The 16,119-nt window shown below is 41.0% G+C and overlaps 1 protein-coding gene across 1 annotated transcript in view; it reads left to right on the top strand.

The window, feature by feature from the left end:
* The window catches only part of KIF13A (kinesin family member 13A), a 207,987-nt gene that overhangs the window by 167,495 nt on the left and 24,373 nt on the right, over window positions 1-16,119 (top strand). Inside the window, exons 18-26 of the mRNA XM_053668250.1 lie at window positions 2,758-2,920; window positions 3,956-4,096; window positions 4,834-4,983; window positions 7,319-7,480; window positions 8,007-8,180; window positions 10,006-10,157; window positions 11,088-11,220; window positions 11,416-11,562; window positions 14,701-14,739. Coding sequence (XP_053524225.1) covers window positions 2,758-2,920; window positions 3,956-4,096; window positions 4,834-4,983; window positions 7,319-7,480; window positions 8,007-8,180; window positions 10,006-10,157; window positions 11,088-11,220; window positions 11,416-11,562; window positions 14,701-14,739 — 1,261 coding nt within the window. The remainder of the gene's footprint in view (window positions 1-2,757; window positions 2,921-3,955; window positions 4,097-4,833; window positions 4,984-7,318; window positions 7,481-8,006; window positions 8,181-10,005; window positions 10,158-11,087; window positions 11,221-11,415; window positions 11,563-14,700; window positions 14,740-16,119) is intronic.

The following is a 16,119-nucleotide window of genomic DNA, read 5'->3' as shown; positions in this document are numbered from 1 at the left end:
AGTAGGTGGGGCCAGTGGCATCAAAGCCAGGGCAGTCTGACTTCAGGGGACCTCCTCTCACTCTTGCATCCACACTGCATCTCTCTCCAGCAATGAGACGCTTAACTTGAGCCACATCCAGGGAAGATGACCTCTGAGAGGAGAAAAGGGGACCCTACCCTGTGTTGGAAGGGTTGCCATAGTAATGCACTTGATTGTTCCAGATCAAGGGAGAAGAGTCAATTACACTTTCCCAAGGAGCTGCCTGCTCACATGTCTGGATACTAAATATGAATACTTACCATACTTGTATTATGTTTTCATATTGTATTGTGCCTGGGAATAACACAAAACTTAGCAGATGATGCTTTTTCTGAAGGCTGCCTTTTCCATATTTACTATGAGCTAGTGGGCTTTACTCTAAGCAATAGCTAGCTAAAAGTAATTAGTGTAATTGTTCCCACTGATATCCTTACTATTTATCCTCCCTATTTACTTTCCCATATGCATAAGGTTGCAAAAGACAAAAACAAAAGTGCAGTAGAAATGGAAGTAGCATTTCATTTTCTTAGTTAAATGTCAAAAAAAATTGCTACTTCCCCTAATACCACACTGATTCTTCTTGAGGCTGAAATTCTTAAAAAGAAACAGAGTAGAAAGGATAACATTTTAAAAAAATGGTTACAACATTGATTTCACCAGGTTTCACTGGATAAAATTAAGATGCCATTAAAGATGGTCATTAAGAAGCTGAGATGACTTTTATCTAAGAAGATAGTGATGGCTTGCAAAATATTGAAGGATTCACATCAAAGTAAATGTTGAGGGTTTAAGAATCAAGTATATTTAAGAGCCAGTGAGAATTATAAAGAAAGATGTAGTTCATTCTTTCTTTACACCTATAATTTAAAGTGTAAATATGTGAAAATCCAACCATAATAGTGGGTTTAAAAAAGTTTCATTAAACAATAGGAAGTGCTACAATTATATAATTATTTGTTGTTTATCTCCTTCCCTGAAAAATAAGGTTCATTTATTGAAATATTTCCAGTGCCTAGAACGATGCTGTCACATGGTGGGCACTTAGTAAGTGTTGACTGTGTGGAATTTGATGGCCAGTGGGCAGAGGGCACAGTAGGGGTCCTCCCACAGTAATGGTTGTTCAGTGGGAGGACTCCCATCAAGCTGAGTCTTCTGCAGAGATTTCTTGGACAAGGAAGGGTTTCAAGTGAGTCTGAAGGATGCAGTTTAGGATAGAAGGGGGGATGGCATTGTGGGTAGATGGGTTAAGCCAATGTGAAGCAATGGAGAAGAGTAAGGTGTATTTGGGAGATTATGTGAGAAGATTAGTTGAGTCTAGAAGGTGATTTACAGAGGAATAGGGAGAATTAAGTCCAAAACTCTCAGGGTACATAGGAGGCCTAGAGACTTGCACATTTGGGATTTATTCTGTAGGAGAGGAGAAGACTTTGAGCTGAGGAGCTGCCCATGAAAGGCAGGGCTTTATAAGAACAGTCTTGTTGTGGATGAGGAAGAGCCTGGGTGCTGTAAGAGTTTCGGGCAAGTTTGAGGAACATGAACTGGGGTAATGAGCAAAACGGGAGAGAGCTTTAGGAGAAGTTTCAAAGGAAGAATCAAGAAGGATTTTTTCTGCATATTGTGGAAAAAAGAAAAGACCAGGCTGGCTAAAAATAGTCAAACTTAAGTAACTGGGGGAAAAAAGGAATATAATTTAGAAAAGGCAGCAAGACAGTATCAATGTGTGATATATTTCAGGTCATTTTATATTAACATCCTTGCAGTGGGCCTCCTGTTGTCATTTCTAAGGTGAGAAGGAAAGAGTACAGATTTGGATGTTCCAGGCTTATTGTTTCCCTGTGAAGTGAGGGCAGGAGGTGTGTAAATGGTAGAAAAGAAGAGCTGTATAAGGAGTAGCGCAGTCTGCTAAACCGGGTTGCCTTTGAGCCCAGATTCAAAAGTGGAATCCAGATGTACTTTCATTCAGTGGTATTTTTTAATACCTTACATGAGCAAAGTACCTGACCAGGAATTAAGTGTAATGACAAGCAGAAAAGACAGGGTCCCTACCCTAAGGGCGCTTACAGCCTCTTAGAGGAGGTAGACTTTAGTCGAATCACTGCACAGATAGGTGAAAAATTGTAACTGTAAGTGCTCCTGGAGCAAAAGTGTCTGGGGCTGGGAGAACACATATTCAGGTTTTGACCGGGTCAGGTTGTCAGAGAAGCTTTTATCAGAATTGCTGCTGTGTAGAGCGTTGAAAAGAGAATTCCTGCTGCCACGAAAGGGCCCATTCTTGCCTTTTACCAGCTGAAGAAACCATGCGAAGCACTTGCTTCTTTATGACTGCAGGCGTTTTTCACCGCCCACCTCCCTTCCCCAACCCTAAAGCACACAGAAGTCATAATCATGTGTTTTCCCTAAAGGATCCTTTATTGGGTTTAGTTGGGTTTGGTTTTATTTTTGCAGCACCATATCAAAATCTAGTAGTCTTCCAATGTTATATACTTTTTTACAATGGATTTTACTTACGTCAGTTCACACACCTGCTCCTCATCAGTGGTTAGCAGCAGAGAGCCTGTATGACCCCGGTGGGAAGAAGGAGAGATAAGAAAGGCTTTGGGGGCAAAAAATCAATGGAAAAATACTGCCCGAAAGGTGGTTCTAACACTTTCCAATAATATGACTGACTTAGAAACTGGATTGCAGAAGTTTGATTTTCTTTTCGATTTTCTTATTTCCCCTTCCGCTATACCACAGGGATGAACTCTTCCGTCAGAGCCTGGCAAAACTGCGTGAGCAGCTCGTTAAAGCCAATACCTTGGTGAGGGAGGCAAACTTCTTAGCTGAGGAAATGAGCAAGCTCACTGACTACCAGGTGACTCTGCAGATCCCTGCTGCGAACCTCAGTGCTAACAGAAAGGTGAGAATGAGGGCAAGGTGTGCATTAGTGACCACTGTAAGATGGCAGTAAACCTGGCATCCAAGGTAAGATCCCGAGGAGATCCTGAAGTGAGAAGGGAGCCTGAAGTATTCGTTCTTCTCAAAACTTCCTCTATAGACCTTCTCATCAATATACGCTCTTAGATATGTTATGATCAGAATATGAGAATTCGAGTGGCTTGAAGCATTTAAATGTTTTCTTTTAATCTAGGCATATGTAAGTAATCCCACTAGCTCTTCTCTTTCCTATGAATGCCCCCTTCTGAAACGGGGGCTAGGTGTATGTTTTGTTGTAGTATCATCTTGAGAATGAATTCTACAAGAAAGGAAGACAGGAAGACTGCCTTTACATGCACAGGAGAACATTCTGCAACCATCTGGGTGTTGCCCATCATTTTGTCTCAAAGAATGTTTTCTTTAAGGAGAAACTTTGCAGAACAGTAGTTTTTCTTCTGTTCATGTATCCCTTCCCAAGATGGGCTAGGGCGTATCTCTATCAGTCTGGTTGGGTTTTAGTCATTTGACCTTAAAGAAATGTATTCTAAGTCCATAGTCACAGAAGTAAACTTAAAGTTTTATGTGCTTTTTTGTATAAGGACATAAAATTTCCTTTATAAAATTTGAAAAAAAATCGAGAAAACCATGATATTGAACAATAGATTCATTAGTCAAATGACTAGTCCATCCACATAAGGATTGCTGCGTTACCTATAAAAATCATGTTTATGAAGAACAGTGAACACAAGAAGGTGATCGTAATATAAAACTGTAGAGAGAGAATTGGGATGCAAAATTTATGTTTTTGTTTGGTTCTACTTGTGATAAAAATTAAGTGTGTGCCTAAGTATACATAAAAGGTGGACAATAAACCAGAATATTCTGTAGGTGGTAGAATTTCATTTTCTTTTGTATATATTGTTGTTATAACCTGCTTTACAGTAATATGTAATGCTTTAACAATTCAAAAAGTTACAACAAGGTTTGTTTCACTTTTGTTTTTTCCTTTGTTCTGCAGAGAGGAGCAATAGTGAGCGAGCCAGCTATTCAGGTGAAGAGGAAGGGAAAGGGTACCCAAGTTTGGACCATTGAGAAGCTGGAGAATAAGTTAATTGACATGAGAGAACTTTACCAAGAATGGAAGGAAAACGTCCCAGAGGTAAGAGAGATAAAATGTAAAGGAGATTTGGTCATTTTAAAAGCAGAGAGTATAAACGACTGAATCTTCAGAATACGTACGTACCGGTGAATATTTGTAGTGGTGTTTTGAACATTTAGATGAAAAAAGCAAAGCAGAAGTGACCCTGAAAGGAGTGCTGAGTTGTAGCAGTAACATAACATGTGATCTCTGCCCGAAGAGGAGCTGAATGAGGATAACGCAGCGTATTCTTGTCTGGTTGCATTCTTACTGCCCTTCAAGGGAAGGGAAGTGGAAGGAAATTTGTGCGGTTGTGTCAGTGACGTGAAAAGTGGGCTGGATGGAGTCAGCGTGGGTTTTATATTCATTAGCATGTGCTCGCTCCCCTAGTTGTGCTCTTAGCTGGGTGGATTACTGAGTACCAGTAGAGAGCACACTTCATGTTTTAGAGGTTAGAAGATTCAGTGAAGGAAATGAGGCAACGCACAGGGAATAAAATAAACTAGGCTGCAGGTGGGGTGTGATGGGGAAGACAAGACAGTAACTGAAGAAGGGTCCTCTACACGGACTCAGTCTCCAAGTAACAAGCCCTCTTGTGTGCTACTTTTGTTCCATTTATGTGATGTGATGCTAAGTGTACTTTTTAAATTTGTTGAATAAATGCTTTTAAAAAATTGTTAACACTAGTTTTAAGTCATATTATTTCAGTCGCTGTTTTATTTCCTCTGTCCTATCCACTGACCTCTCCTACCACTCAGGCAAAGAGACTCTATGGGAAACGAGGTGATCCTTTCTACGAAGCCCAAGAGAATCACAACCTCATTGGTGTGGCTAATGTGTTCTTGGAGTGTCTCTTCTGTGATGTGAAACTTCAGTATGCAGTCCCTATCATCAGCCAGCAGGGGGAGGTAAGGACACACCGACGTCAGAGAAGATGATGGTGGTTCAAATTTTGGGGATTATTTTCAATTTAAGTTCCTGAGGTTGATTGAGAGAAACTAGGCAAAGGAATCACAGTCCTCGTTCTTTTTTCTCTACTAGTATCAATAGAAACTATCAAACTTAAGTCATAGTTTTAAAAGATTATGATAACATACTTTATATTTGTGGCCCACAAGTTTTTTCTTTGTTTTAATCAAATTAGAAATCTTTGGAAACCAGATTCAGCTCTGGGCCCCATACTCACTTCCTTTCATCTCTTACCTTCATATACAGTCTAGTTCCCTCCTGGCCTCTCAGTGGTCTTTACAAGATATAACTTGAGAGGATTATTTTGAAACCCAGAGTATTCAAAGAAAACAAGCTTTATTATTCTGTTGTTAGCACTTTATTTTTGAACCCTTATATTAAAGTTATTTAGATATACTGGCCTTGTATAGGCCTAAGACATTTCAGAAAGTCTTCAAGTTCAAACTTTTTTAACTTCAAGTTCAAAATGTATTCACATCTCAATGTATTTTACCCAACTCATCAACTGATGTTTTAATTTAAATTTAATAACACTTTTATTTTGTAGTTTGTCCTTAAATACATGCAAGGTTTTTTTGGTGATTTTTTTTATTTTTTAAAAATTTTTATTTATTTATCTTTAGAAGGGAAAGGAAGGAGGGAAGGAGAGAAATATCAATGTATGGTTGCTTTTGGTGCATTCCCTGCTGGGAACTGGCCTGCAACCCAGCCATGTGCCCTGATGGGGAATTGAACCATGATCTTTTGGTTTGCAGGCCCGTGCTCAATCCACTGAGCTACACCAGCCAGGTTTTTTTGTGATTTTTAGAGCAGGCTTAGAATAAGATCTAATTCTGCCCAAAGCAAAGCCTGGAGCCCCGGCTGTGGGGTGTGACCACGTAGTCTGCCTGCACGTGTCATAGTCCCCTCCCCCGCAGCCCGGTGAACATCCCGCTGTAGAAGACCATTGGGCTCAAGTTGTTTTTTCCCACATTAAAAATGGGCACAAGCCCTGGAGCAAAGGGATCCAGTGGCTGCGTCAGGGTTCTTAAGCTAGGGTCCATAGAGGGCTTTAGAGTTCTGTGAATCCCCCTGAAATTAAAAATGTATTCACGTCTCAAGAAGCATTGAAAAAAAGCTTAAGAACCACTATCTCCTGTGTTGTGATTTCTTTTATTCCCTTCCCCAGCCCCCACTTTACCACTCCCTCCTATTTTCTCCCTTGTCACGTACCATCGACCAGTGTCTCACAGGTCCTTGGCGCCAGTGCAGATGGCTGCACGGAAGCTGGGTCTGAGCTGCCTTTGAAAACAGGCTCACTATTTAAAATGACAGTGTCACTGCCAGAGTGTACGTCATATGCACACTGCGGTTATTACAGCCTTAACCTGTCTTATGAAAGATCACTTGGCCAATTACAACACTCTGGGGATGCATATTTCAGCAGTTTTCCTTTGATTCTCTGCAACAATGTTCAACTAGCATCTGTTCTGAGAACACCAGGAGAGTGAGGAAATTTTAAGCCTTTGTTTTTAGAAAAACAGATTTAAAGGAACTGTTTCCTTATACCTTCCTAGTTCTGTATGTGCTGTTTCTCCTGGAGTAGGTCTCACCGCCTCAGGGAGGTCTTCTTCACCTGCTCCTTGCCCCAGTGTGAACGACATGCCCATTCTCTGTTCCCAAAAGAGTAGAAGCTCCGTGAGCCCAGGGACCATGTCTGTTTCATTTACTGTTGCCAATACAGCACTCAGCACAGTTCCTGGCACAGTGTCAGTTCTTGGCAAATGCTCATTGCGTGGATACATTTATTCCATAACAATGGGTAGGTGGTCTCTGTCGTAGCAGCCAGCCTACACTGTTGTTACTGGGGTGCGAGTGCACTGACAGCACATGCTGCCCATTTCTGTCTCAGTGAAGCAGGTGTTTGGTCAAATGAGTAAGCGAGTGAATATATATCATCACACGGGAAATCACACAAGAAAGAGGTGATTCCAAATAGAATATGATAGTAGCCCTAACCTGTTCATGGGCCATCCTGTAAAAAAAAGATGAGAATGAAGAAAAGGCAAGCTACTGGGAGGTGAATGTGGGTCAGAGTCAGGCAGGATGATTAGAGGGGCAAGTGGTGGAGAGGACCGGCTCTGGGAGTGTGGAGTTTCTCCCGGATGGAGAGGGCGAGCCGCCGCCCTGGAGCTGCTCACCCGTGAGGCTGTACAGTGCTTTCTGCCTCAGTGCTGTTCTGTGTTGTCTGAGGGGTGCCCTTTAACCCCAGGACCCTCTGGCTCCTTGTCCCAGGTCGCAGGGCGTCTCCACGTGGAGGTGATGCGTGTTACAGGAGCTGTCCCGGAGCGCGTGGTGGAGGACGACTCCTCGGAGAACTCCAGTGAAAGCGGCAGTCTTGAAGTCGTGGACAGCAGTGGGGAAGTCATTCACCGAGTCAAAAAGCTGACATGCAGGGTGAGCAGGCAGGAGCGGGGAGGCCCAGAGAAACATGACTTTTTAATTCAAAACAATTTTATAGAAAAATCTTTAAGAATTTTCTGTAGAGCATAATAAAAGTTAAACTTTCTGGCAGTAAATACAATGGTGAACAGAACTTTTTCTAGAAGCTTAGCACACTTTCTGACGACAGGTGTGTGATATTTCAAAAGCCTGTGTGTTCGGCATGCAAGGAGTGTATGTTGCTTGGTGAATCATACTTGTCTAGTAAAGGCTGCATCTGTATCAGAAACTCGGTAGGAAAATTTTGGAGGGATGTGTGTTTTTGTTGCCAAGTTCATATGCTGTAGTTATAGAACTGTGGCACAGATCTCATTACAGATAGAACCCGCGATGAAATGGTGCCAACTATTTTCACATGTCAGATGGACGACTGATTCATTTATTTCATTGCTTAGTCTTAAATTTGGAATAGCTAACAATGCATAGTATAATGTTTTCTTTATGAAATTTATAGTTGCATTTTTTAAATCTGTCTTTTCAGGTAAAAATTAAAGAGGCAACTGGGCTGCCCTTAAACCTTTCGAACTTCGTCTTCTGTCAGTACACATTCTGGGACCAGTGCGAGCCTGCAGTGGCTGCCCCTGTAGTGGACCCGGAGGTGCCCTCCCCACAGTCCAAGGACGCCCAGTATAGTGTGACCTTCTCTCACTGTAAGGTACAGGTGCCAGTGTGAAATGAATTACATGGGAGGCAACAGACCTGGGTGTCGTTCAAAAATGTGCTTGTATTTCAGGAGATTTCCCCATAAAAATGTTTTATAAAAGTAGTATGTTCATTGGTCTTTTAAACCTCAAAATGTACTTCAATATAATTTCAAAAAAATTAAAAGTGTTTAAAATAAATCGGGAAAACCTATACCCAAAATCATATTCCCCAGAGGTGTGATGACCAGTGACAGCTTGCTATGTATTTTGATAAACTATGTTCTGTGTTCCACAGCTTTTATATGTGTGTGATAAACTTATGTTCATATATATAAATGGGCATAAATACACACTCTTAATATCATGCATACATAACTTCTAATGCTTTTTCACAAAAACATGATTACATTATATGTATCACAGAATTCCATCTTGTTATTTTAAATATATGTGGACATCTTAACATGTAAGTTGTTGTAGATAACTTCATTCTTTTGAACAGAGTACAGCATTATAAGCATAGCATTCTAATGTACCAAATGATGTTTGAAAGAAAATATAAAATGGGGAAAGTGGATTTTTGGTGCATATCGTGTGGACCTACTTTCGAGCATTAGCTACCGTTCCTGGCTTTCACATTGAACTGCCAACGAGTCTTGTCTGACAGACGGGCTCTGTCTTCTGTGTAATTTTGGTTTTTTGCAAACCATGCATATTTCTTCTATTTCTACATTTTAAAAACAAATCCATATCACCACCTATAAAATTTCACACATGTAAAGACTATCAAGTTTTTTTCCGAAAATAAATACCCCACATTTTTGCCTGTACTCACCAGTCTGTTTCTCAAGATTTTTATTAACTGTGTTTTGTTTTTGTAGTCCCTGTGTTTCTTTGGCTCTACAAAGCTGTGTATTAGCAGGATGGAATCTGAATTTTAAATGAGTTCTAGTTAACAGCTGGTTTAATAAATACTGGTCTCAGAGCCCCCAGGTTCATTATGGGACCTTGGGGTTCATTTCATGTTAAAAATATGTAGGTTGTACTAATTGGTGATTAAGTTAATTTTCCTTCTAAAATTCTTGCTCTGTCTCCAAATGAAATAAATAAGTTAAATAATACAACGTTAAATCAGTATAACGCAGCTTTTGCCAAAAATGAGTCAGAGTCGTCTTCATCTGAGACTCCACTGAGATGCTCCTGGGAAGAAAATGGGCTTTGTTCCTTGCCTGCTGCGTGGTTTTGGCTGACTTGCCCTTCTGCTCAGTCAGTTCAGTATTCATCTCCTCACACTCATCTGTTTGCACTTTAGAATGAGAAATTGGGCTGGGACAGTCTAAGAGCAAGAGATCAGAATCACGACCATAATCATATACTCTTATTGGTCTTCTAAGCCAGGGGTCCCCAAGCCCCAGCCACAGACCAGTAAGGGCCAGGAGGAAGCTCACCTAAGCTCTACTTCCTCTGAACCCCTTTCCCTACCCCGTCTTCCACAAAACAGGTCCCCAGTGCCAAAGAGGTGGGGGACTGCTGTTCTAAGCCATAGCAAGGAACAGTCAAACATTCATTTTTCTCCCTGACCAGTGTGACTCAGTGGGTTGGGCATCGTCCCACAAAGCAAAATGTCACCGGTTTGACTCTCTGTCAGGGCACATGGCTGTGTCATGGGTTCAGTCTCCCATTGGGCAGCCAGTTGACGTTTGTCTCTCTCTTTCTTCCTCCCTTCCCCTCTCTCTCAAAATAAATGGTGAATCTTTATACAGTTAAAAGGTAAAATTTCACAGATGTCTTTATGCACAATTCTTGTCACTCTTTCTTTCAACCCACTTACCCCAGGACTTTGTGGTGAACGTAACAGAAGAATTCCTGGAGTTCATTTCAGATGGAGCACTAGCAATTGAAGTGTGGGGCCACCGGTGTGCCGGGAATGGTAGCTCCATCTGGGAAGTCGATTCTCTTCATGCCAAGACGAGAACACTGCACGACAGGTTTGTGCTTTCCTGGGACCTTTGGACACAGAGCTGAGACTAGCACTCAGACAGTAGTTAAGACAGCAGATTCTTGGAGCCTGTTTCCACATGTGGGAAATGAGAATGATGAAAGGAGCTACTGAGCATCACAGAAATGTAATGGGAAAAGGAAAGTCTTGTTAACAAACAAGACTGGAAAATTGCATATGGATATGGAAAGAAACAACTCTGATATTTACTTCACATCATGTGTAAAACTACATTACCTTAAATGTAAAAGCTAAAACTACAAAGTTTATTAAAAAACAGGAGAATATCTTCTTTTAAAGGTAATCATTTGCCTCTTCTGTGACCCAGAAATTTCCCTTTTAAATATTTATCCAAGAAAATGAAAACATAAGTTCATAAGCAGACTTGTACACAAATGTTTATGGCGACTCTATAATACCCTAAAACTGAAAACGATCCAGATATCCTTCAATCTGAGGCTGGATAAAGAAATTAGAGTATTATTCATGTAATAGAATATTACTCAGAAATACAGATAAAAAAAGATTATTGTTACCCATTTGAATGAATCTCAAAAACATGCAGCATCAAATAAGCCAGTCCTAAAAGAGCACCTGCTACTACATGGTTCTGTTTATATGAAGGGGCACGAACAACCTCTCTGAAGTAACAGTGGGGTGAGTTACACAGGTGTATGCGTATGTCAAAAGTCATCAGAGTCTGTGCTTGAGATCTGGACATCTCACTGAGTGTAAGCTATACCTCAAATAAATAAAAAGAACCTATACCGAAAGCTTGTTTTCAGAGTAAAATTAAAAAATCTATGCAACATCCGTTGCACAGTGCCTAGCACATAGTAAGTGCTCAGTGGATGGTGGCTAATTCCTAACACCGTCCCTGGGCAGTGACACTGGGGTGCGTTGGAATGTGTTTTTGCAGGTGGAACGAAGTGACTCGCAGAATAGAAATGTGGATCTCCATATCAGAACTGAACGAGTTAGGGGAGTACGCGGCCGTGGAGCTTCATCAGGCGAAAGACGTCAACACCGGAGGCATCTTCCAACTCAGACAGGTGCTACGTTTGTTTTGTTTGTGCCACGATTCTGCTCTGTCCCACTCTTACACACAGTTTGTGGACTTTTCTCATCATTTGCTTCTTTGTTTCCCAATTTGTTTCCCTTCCTTTATCCTTTCCCCCCCGTCTCTCCCATCCCCATTCCTGGCACCCATCTCCACGCGCTCCCTCATCACACGCTCACCTCTACAGGGTCATTCCCGGAGAGTGCAAGTCACAGTAAAACCTGTACAGCATTCGGGGACACTGCCGCTTATGGTCGAAGCCATCCTGTCAGTGTCCATTGGCTGTGTGACCGCCAGGTCCACCAAGCTCCAAAGAGGGCTGGACAGTTACCAGGTAAGACAAACAGGCTTGAAATAGTATTTAGTGAAGATTTGTTAATGCAGAATTAAGGAAGTCAGTGATCTGTGATGGAGACCTGTTCAGGAATATAAGAGAATTTCTTCCCTTAACCATCTATTTGTCCACCCATTCATATTTCCACCCATTGCCCTTTTTCTAGATTTAAAATACTATATTGGCTTAGTGTTCATTAATAATTTTATTTATCAACACACATTTTAATGCTATAGTACTCATTTGCTTTAGGCAGGTTTTATTTTATATCTGGGCCAAATTATGTTGGATATTTTGACCTTACTGCCTGATTCACTTTTTACTAATATAAAAGTGCCCCCATACACTGTCATAAATAATCAGCTCTTAGAAAACTTTACTTTTTTTAATTTAAAAGTTGTCCTCCTGATCATTTTCGTCCATGGGTGCTCCATTTACTAAATTTCCTGTTCTCATTTTTAAAGATGAAAACCTCTAGGAATTGACCTTTAGATTACCAGAGTACCCTTTAAAGCTAAACTTTAAGATTAAGAGATTGTCCCCAGCGGCCTGAAGGAACCCATGTGTGTCCCCGAGTCCCCAGTTTCCTCTCAAACATGGATAAGGGACTGGGCGAAATCAGACCGTGAAATCGGGGCCCCCTCACTGTCACAGGTGAGAGGAAGCCCTGTGTCACGAGAGGAAGAAAATGTTTCTCCGTGGGTTCCAGGCAGAACCCCAGTCCATCTAGAAAATGATTCACCTTCCATCTCCATGTTTGTTTGTTTGTTTGTTTGTGGGGAGCGTCCTGGCATTCAGGCAAAGACTTTTCTGAAAACTAGAAAGAACATTGGCTTGGACTCGTGGGCCTTAAGGATGGAAGAGCTTTGTCAGACATGGCCTTCCCTGTTCAGGCCAGAATTCCCAAAGCCTGGGGAGAGTGTGAGTGAAAGTGTGGAGGCAGAGCCCGCTGTTCTGGGAGAGGCTTCTCCATGAGACTTTTCCTGTGTGTGGAGTATGAAATTGGCTTGTCTGTATTCTCATCGCAGTTCAGTCCCTCACTTGGCTGTCAGTGTTGGGGTGACCTTGGGGCCTGGTAGAACCCCTTAGACTTGGAGTGGGGACACCGGGGTTCTTAAGTTCAGTTTGACCTTCCTGCATGGTTACCTCAACTGGGTAATTTAAACATCAAGCTCCCTTTTTCTCCTTTCTAAAATGGTGATGTAGATAGACAGTAATTCTCTGAGGTCTCATTCTGCAGTAAAATTTTGTGGCTTAATAAATCTCTGATCTTAGATAAAACTTTGAATCTGTGTATCCTAAACCATGACCTACAGAATATAGAGCATCAACTGACTAAATGTTCCCATTTGAGGAATATCACAGGGCCTGCTGATTTGCACTTGTCAAAACAACATACCTCTTAAGTTAAAACTGAGTTTTGTCAAAATTTGAGCTCTCAAATAGCCTTTTCCCTGGGCTCCATGTTCTTTAAAGAGCATGCAAATTTAAACTGGATCTTTTAAAGCTGTTATTTATAGCCCTGGCTGGTGTGATTCTGTGGATTGAACACCAGCCTGCAAACCAAAGGGTCACCAGTTCGATTCCCAGTCAGGACACATGCCTGGGTTGCAGACCAGGTCCCCATTTGGGGGCGCACAAGAGGCAACCACACACTCATGTTTCTCTCCCTCTCTGTCCCCTTTTCTCCTCTCTAAAAATAAATAAAATATTTTTAAAAATAAAGCTGATATGTATGTATGTATGTATGTATTATTTATTCATTTATTTATTTTTGCTGCCATATTCAAGATCACGTCCATAAGCTTTTTTGTTGTTACTGACATTGTACATTAGAATTATTCTGACTCAGTAGCTCAGGTAGATCCGGAATATGCTGATGTCACAACAGTTACCCATCATAAAGCTCAGGCTAGTTTTCAGTCAATAAAAGTATCTCCTTTGTCTAAAAAATAATGACAAATTACTTATTAATGTGGGGAATTAATTCAAGAAAATGTATTTCAGTGCTAGGCTTACATTTAATGAGTTATTTATACAAACAATAATTATGGTTACCAAACTAAAGCAAAGCCTATTTTTAAGTTTATATATAGAATAATCTTGACTGTATTTTTAAAGCACTTTTAAATAACAGTATATTTTGACATATACTTAGATATGAGAGTAGTGTAATTATATTTTTAAATCACTTTTTTAAAAAACCACTCTATCTCTTTTATGACTTGACCACTGTACTTCCTGTTCAACTTAACCTTCCGATAACCCTGGAGAAATGCAAGAAGGTTGTTACGTGACCTAGCTTTCATTTGAATAGCACCTGCCTCCGTATGGATAAATGTTCTCTACAGACAAGAATTACTTTATTCTTATATTTAAAGAAAATTGTCTCAACTAAAACCCTTTTATTTTCAACATAATGATTTTGTTTTGTCAAATGTTTTTGCCAAAGTGTTATTTTGTATTACTATTGTAAAATGTTGCTGTGCATTTAACAGTTTTGGTTTTTCTCAGCTGACTGGTGTGGATGCCGATGTGTATGGTAGTAGATGATGTTGCAGTAGTGTGTGCAGAAACCGGTGTGCAGAGAGCCTCGGGGGTCCCCGGGGGCTTTCACTGTGGTGACGTGCTCAGGGGGAGTGGTGTGCTGCGGTGGGAGACGGGAGGCCTGCCCCGGCCATTACACATGGGATCCTCAGATTAAATTATTTCATCCTTCAGGCCTTAGTTGGATAGAAGGCTACAACTCCTTTATCATGGATAAAACTCCGGAGGTCAGGTAGTGGAGTCTCTAAAGTCCTTTCTCGGACATTCTGCTTTTCTAAACCCATTCTAAATCTCAGCCCACAAATATATAACAACTGTTTGGATAACAGTGCAATAAGGCCTGCAGTCCCATCTAAGAGAGTTACTGTTTTTAAATGACTCCTTTCTTTATTTTTTAAACTTAAATTCCTTAAGTAATTATAGACAAGTGAATGAAATCCACTAAACCTTTTTGAGATTCGGTTGAATGTTTTATTCTGATATTGCGTGTGCTGTTGTGATGTGTGTGTTAACTAAGCTTCAAGAATTATGTTCCTTGTGTGCTGTATGAGAAACAAACTGCATGTTTTTGTGTTTATTTTCTCCTACCAGAGAGATGATGAGGATGGTGGTGATATGGATAGTTATCAGGTATCGCTGCTGTCAATCCCGCGCATGGGGCACAGCTGCTGCTAACTGCCAGCCTCCGCGAGCAGAGGGCAGGGAGCAAGGAGGAGCCTAGAGCAAGAATACGCAGTTTTCCACTCGTTTTTTATTTGCTTCACATATAATCAGGGATACAATACCGTCTCTATAGATTTGTCTGTCACTTGAAAATTTATAACCAAATACTGCAAGTTTGCTATGCTGTCTCACATTACTAGCTTATGAAGCCTTTCTAAGCAAGAACATTATCACCGTATTAAATCGGTGATCTTGAAATTTGCGCAGTTATCCATGCCTGTTCTCTGAGCAATTCTTGTCTTTCCTGTGAGGAACTGCACTTGGCTCCTTACACCCAGGAAAGTAGTATTGTTCTAAAATGCCATTTTACTTCAAGAGACTTTTGTTGGATAAGAAAACTGAAGACATTTTATGTACACAGTTTTGTTTTGTTTAGCCAGTTTTCTTCTCTTAGTAGGGCCAAGCTTAGTTATACATAACCTGGAGAATTTAAATCTTACTTTTTATTTATTTTTTATCATCTTCATTTACATTTATATATTCTTTCACAGTGAGCCTATTCCCTTCTTTATTTATTTCTCACCCGAAGACATTTTTTCCCATTGCTTTAGAAAGAGAGGAGGGGATGATGTTCCAAACCAACTGAGCCACACAGCCCAGGGAAAATGTCAACTTTTTAATATGTGCAAATGTGAACTTTTACCTGGTCGTCACTGACTGGCCTGCTATCATGGAATGTGCAGCAATAGTAATGGTCAAGGCAGCAGGCCGAGATGGACAGTTTGGGGTTTTGTTCCCAGTCTGTGCACTCTTCTCCACGTAAACTTTGAAAGCATGTTTTGCCCATGTGCCTTCTGTACTTAAAATGTGGATGCATGATAGGTAGAGCCTCAGAAGTCCACAGGTATCTGCTGCGAATGTCACCTCTTAAGGATTACACTAATATTAAGCAAGTCAGGGCATTTTGAATAGAACTGTGGATTTCTTTTCCTCCTCGTAGTTTTACTAAGAAAGCAAACAAGCAAGCAAAAACACACTGTAAGAGGAGGATCCCCTTGGATCTCAGAAACGCCATTAACTAACTCCTGCGGCTGCCTGCGCGCTTCCTGCCGCGTGCCCACGTGAAGTCCCGCGGCTGCTGCGGGGAGTTCTGGGAAGCATGGCTGCCTGCATGCTGGGTCTCTGCATGGGAGATTTTTGGTTAGCCTCGTGGTAGGGGTTGGAGGCACAAATGTTGCGGCAAATTCACAAGGTTCTCTGCTGATCTATTCTTTGCGTTTCAGAAAATGCCTGTCGTTTTCCATTCCATTTGCTGTTACATGGTTTGGGCTCTGTTCATGGTGTCCT

The sequence above is a fragment of the Artibeus jamaicensis genome, unplaced genomic scaffold, assembly GCF_021234435.1.
Source record: "Artibeus jamaicensis isolate MK-2021 breed Jamaican fruit bat unplaced genomic scaffold, CSHL_Jam_final contig_482, whole genome shotgun sequence".
Lineage (NCBI taxonomy): Eukaryota > Metazoa > Chordata > Mammalia > Chiroptera > Phyllostomidae > Artibeus > Artibeus jamaicensis.
This window is presented reverse-complemented; position numbering and strand designations above follow the sequence as displayed.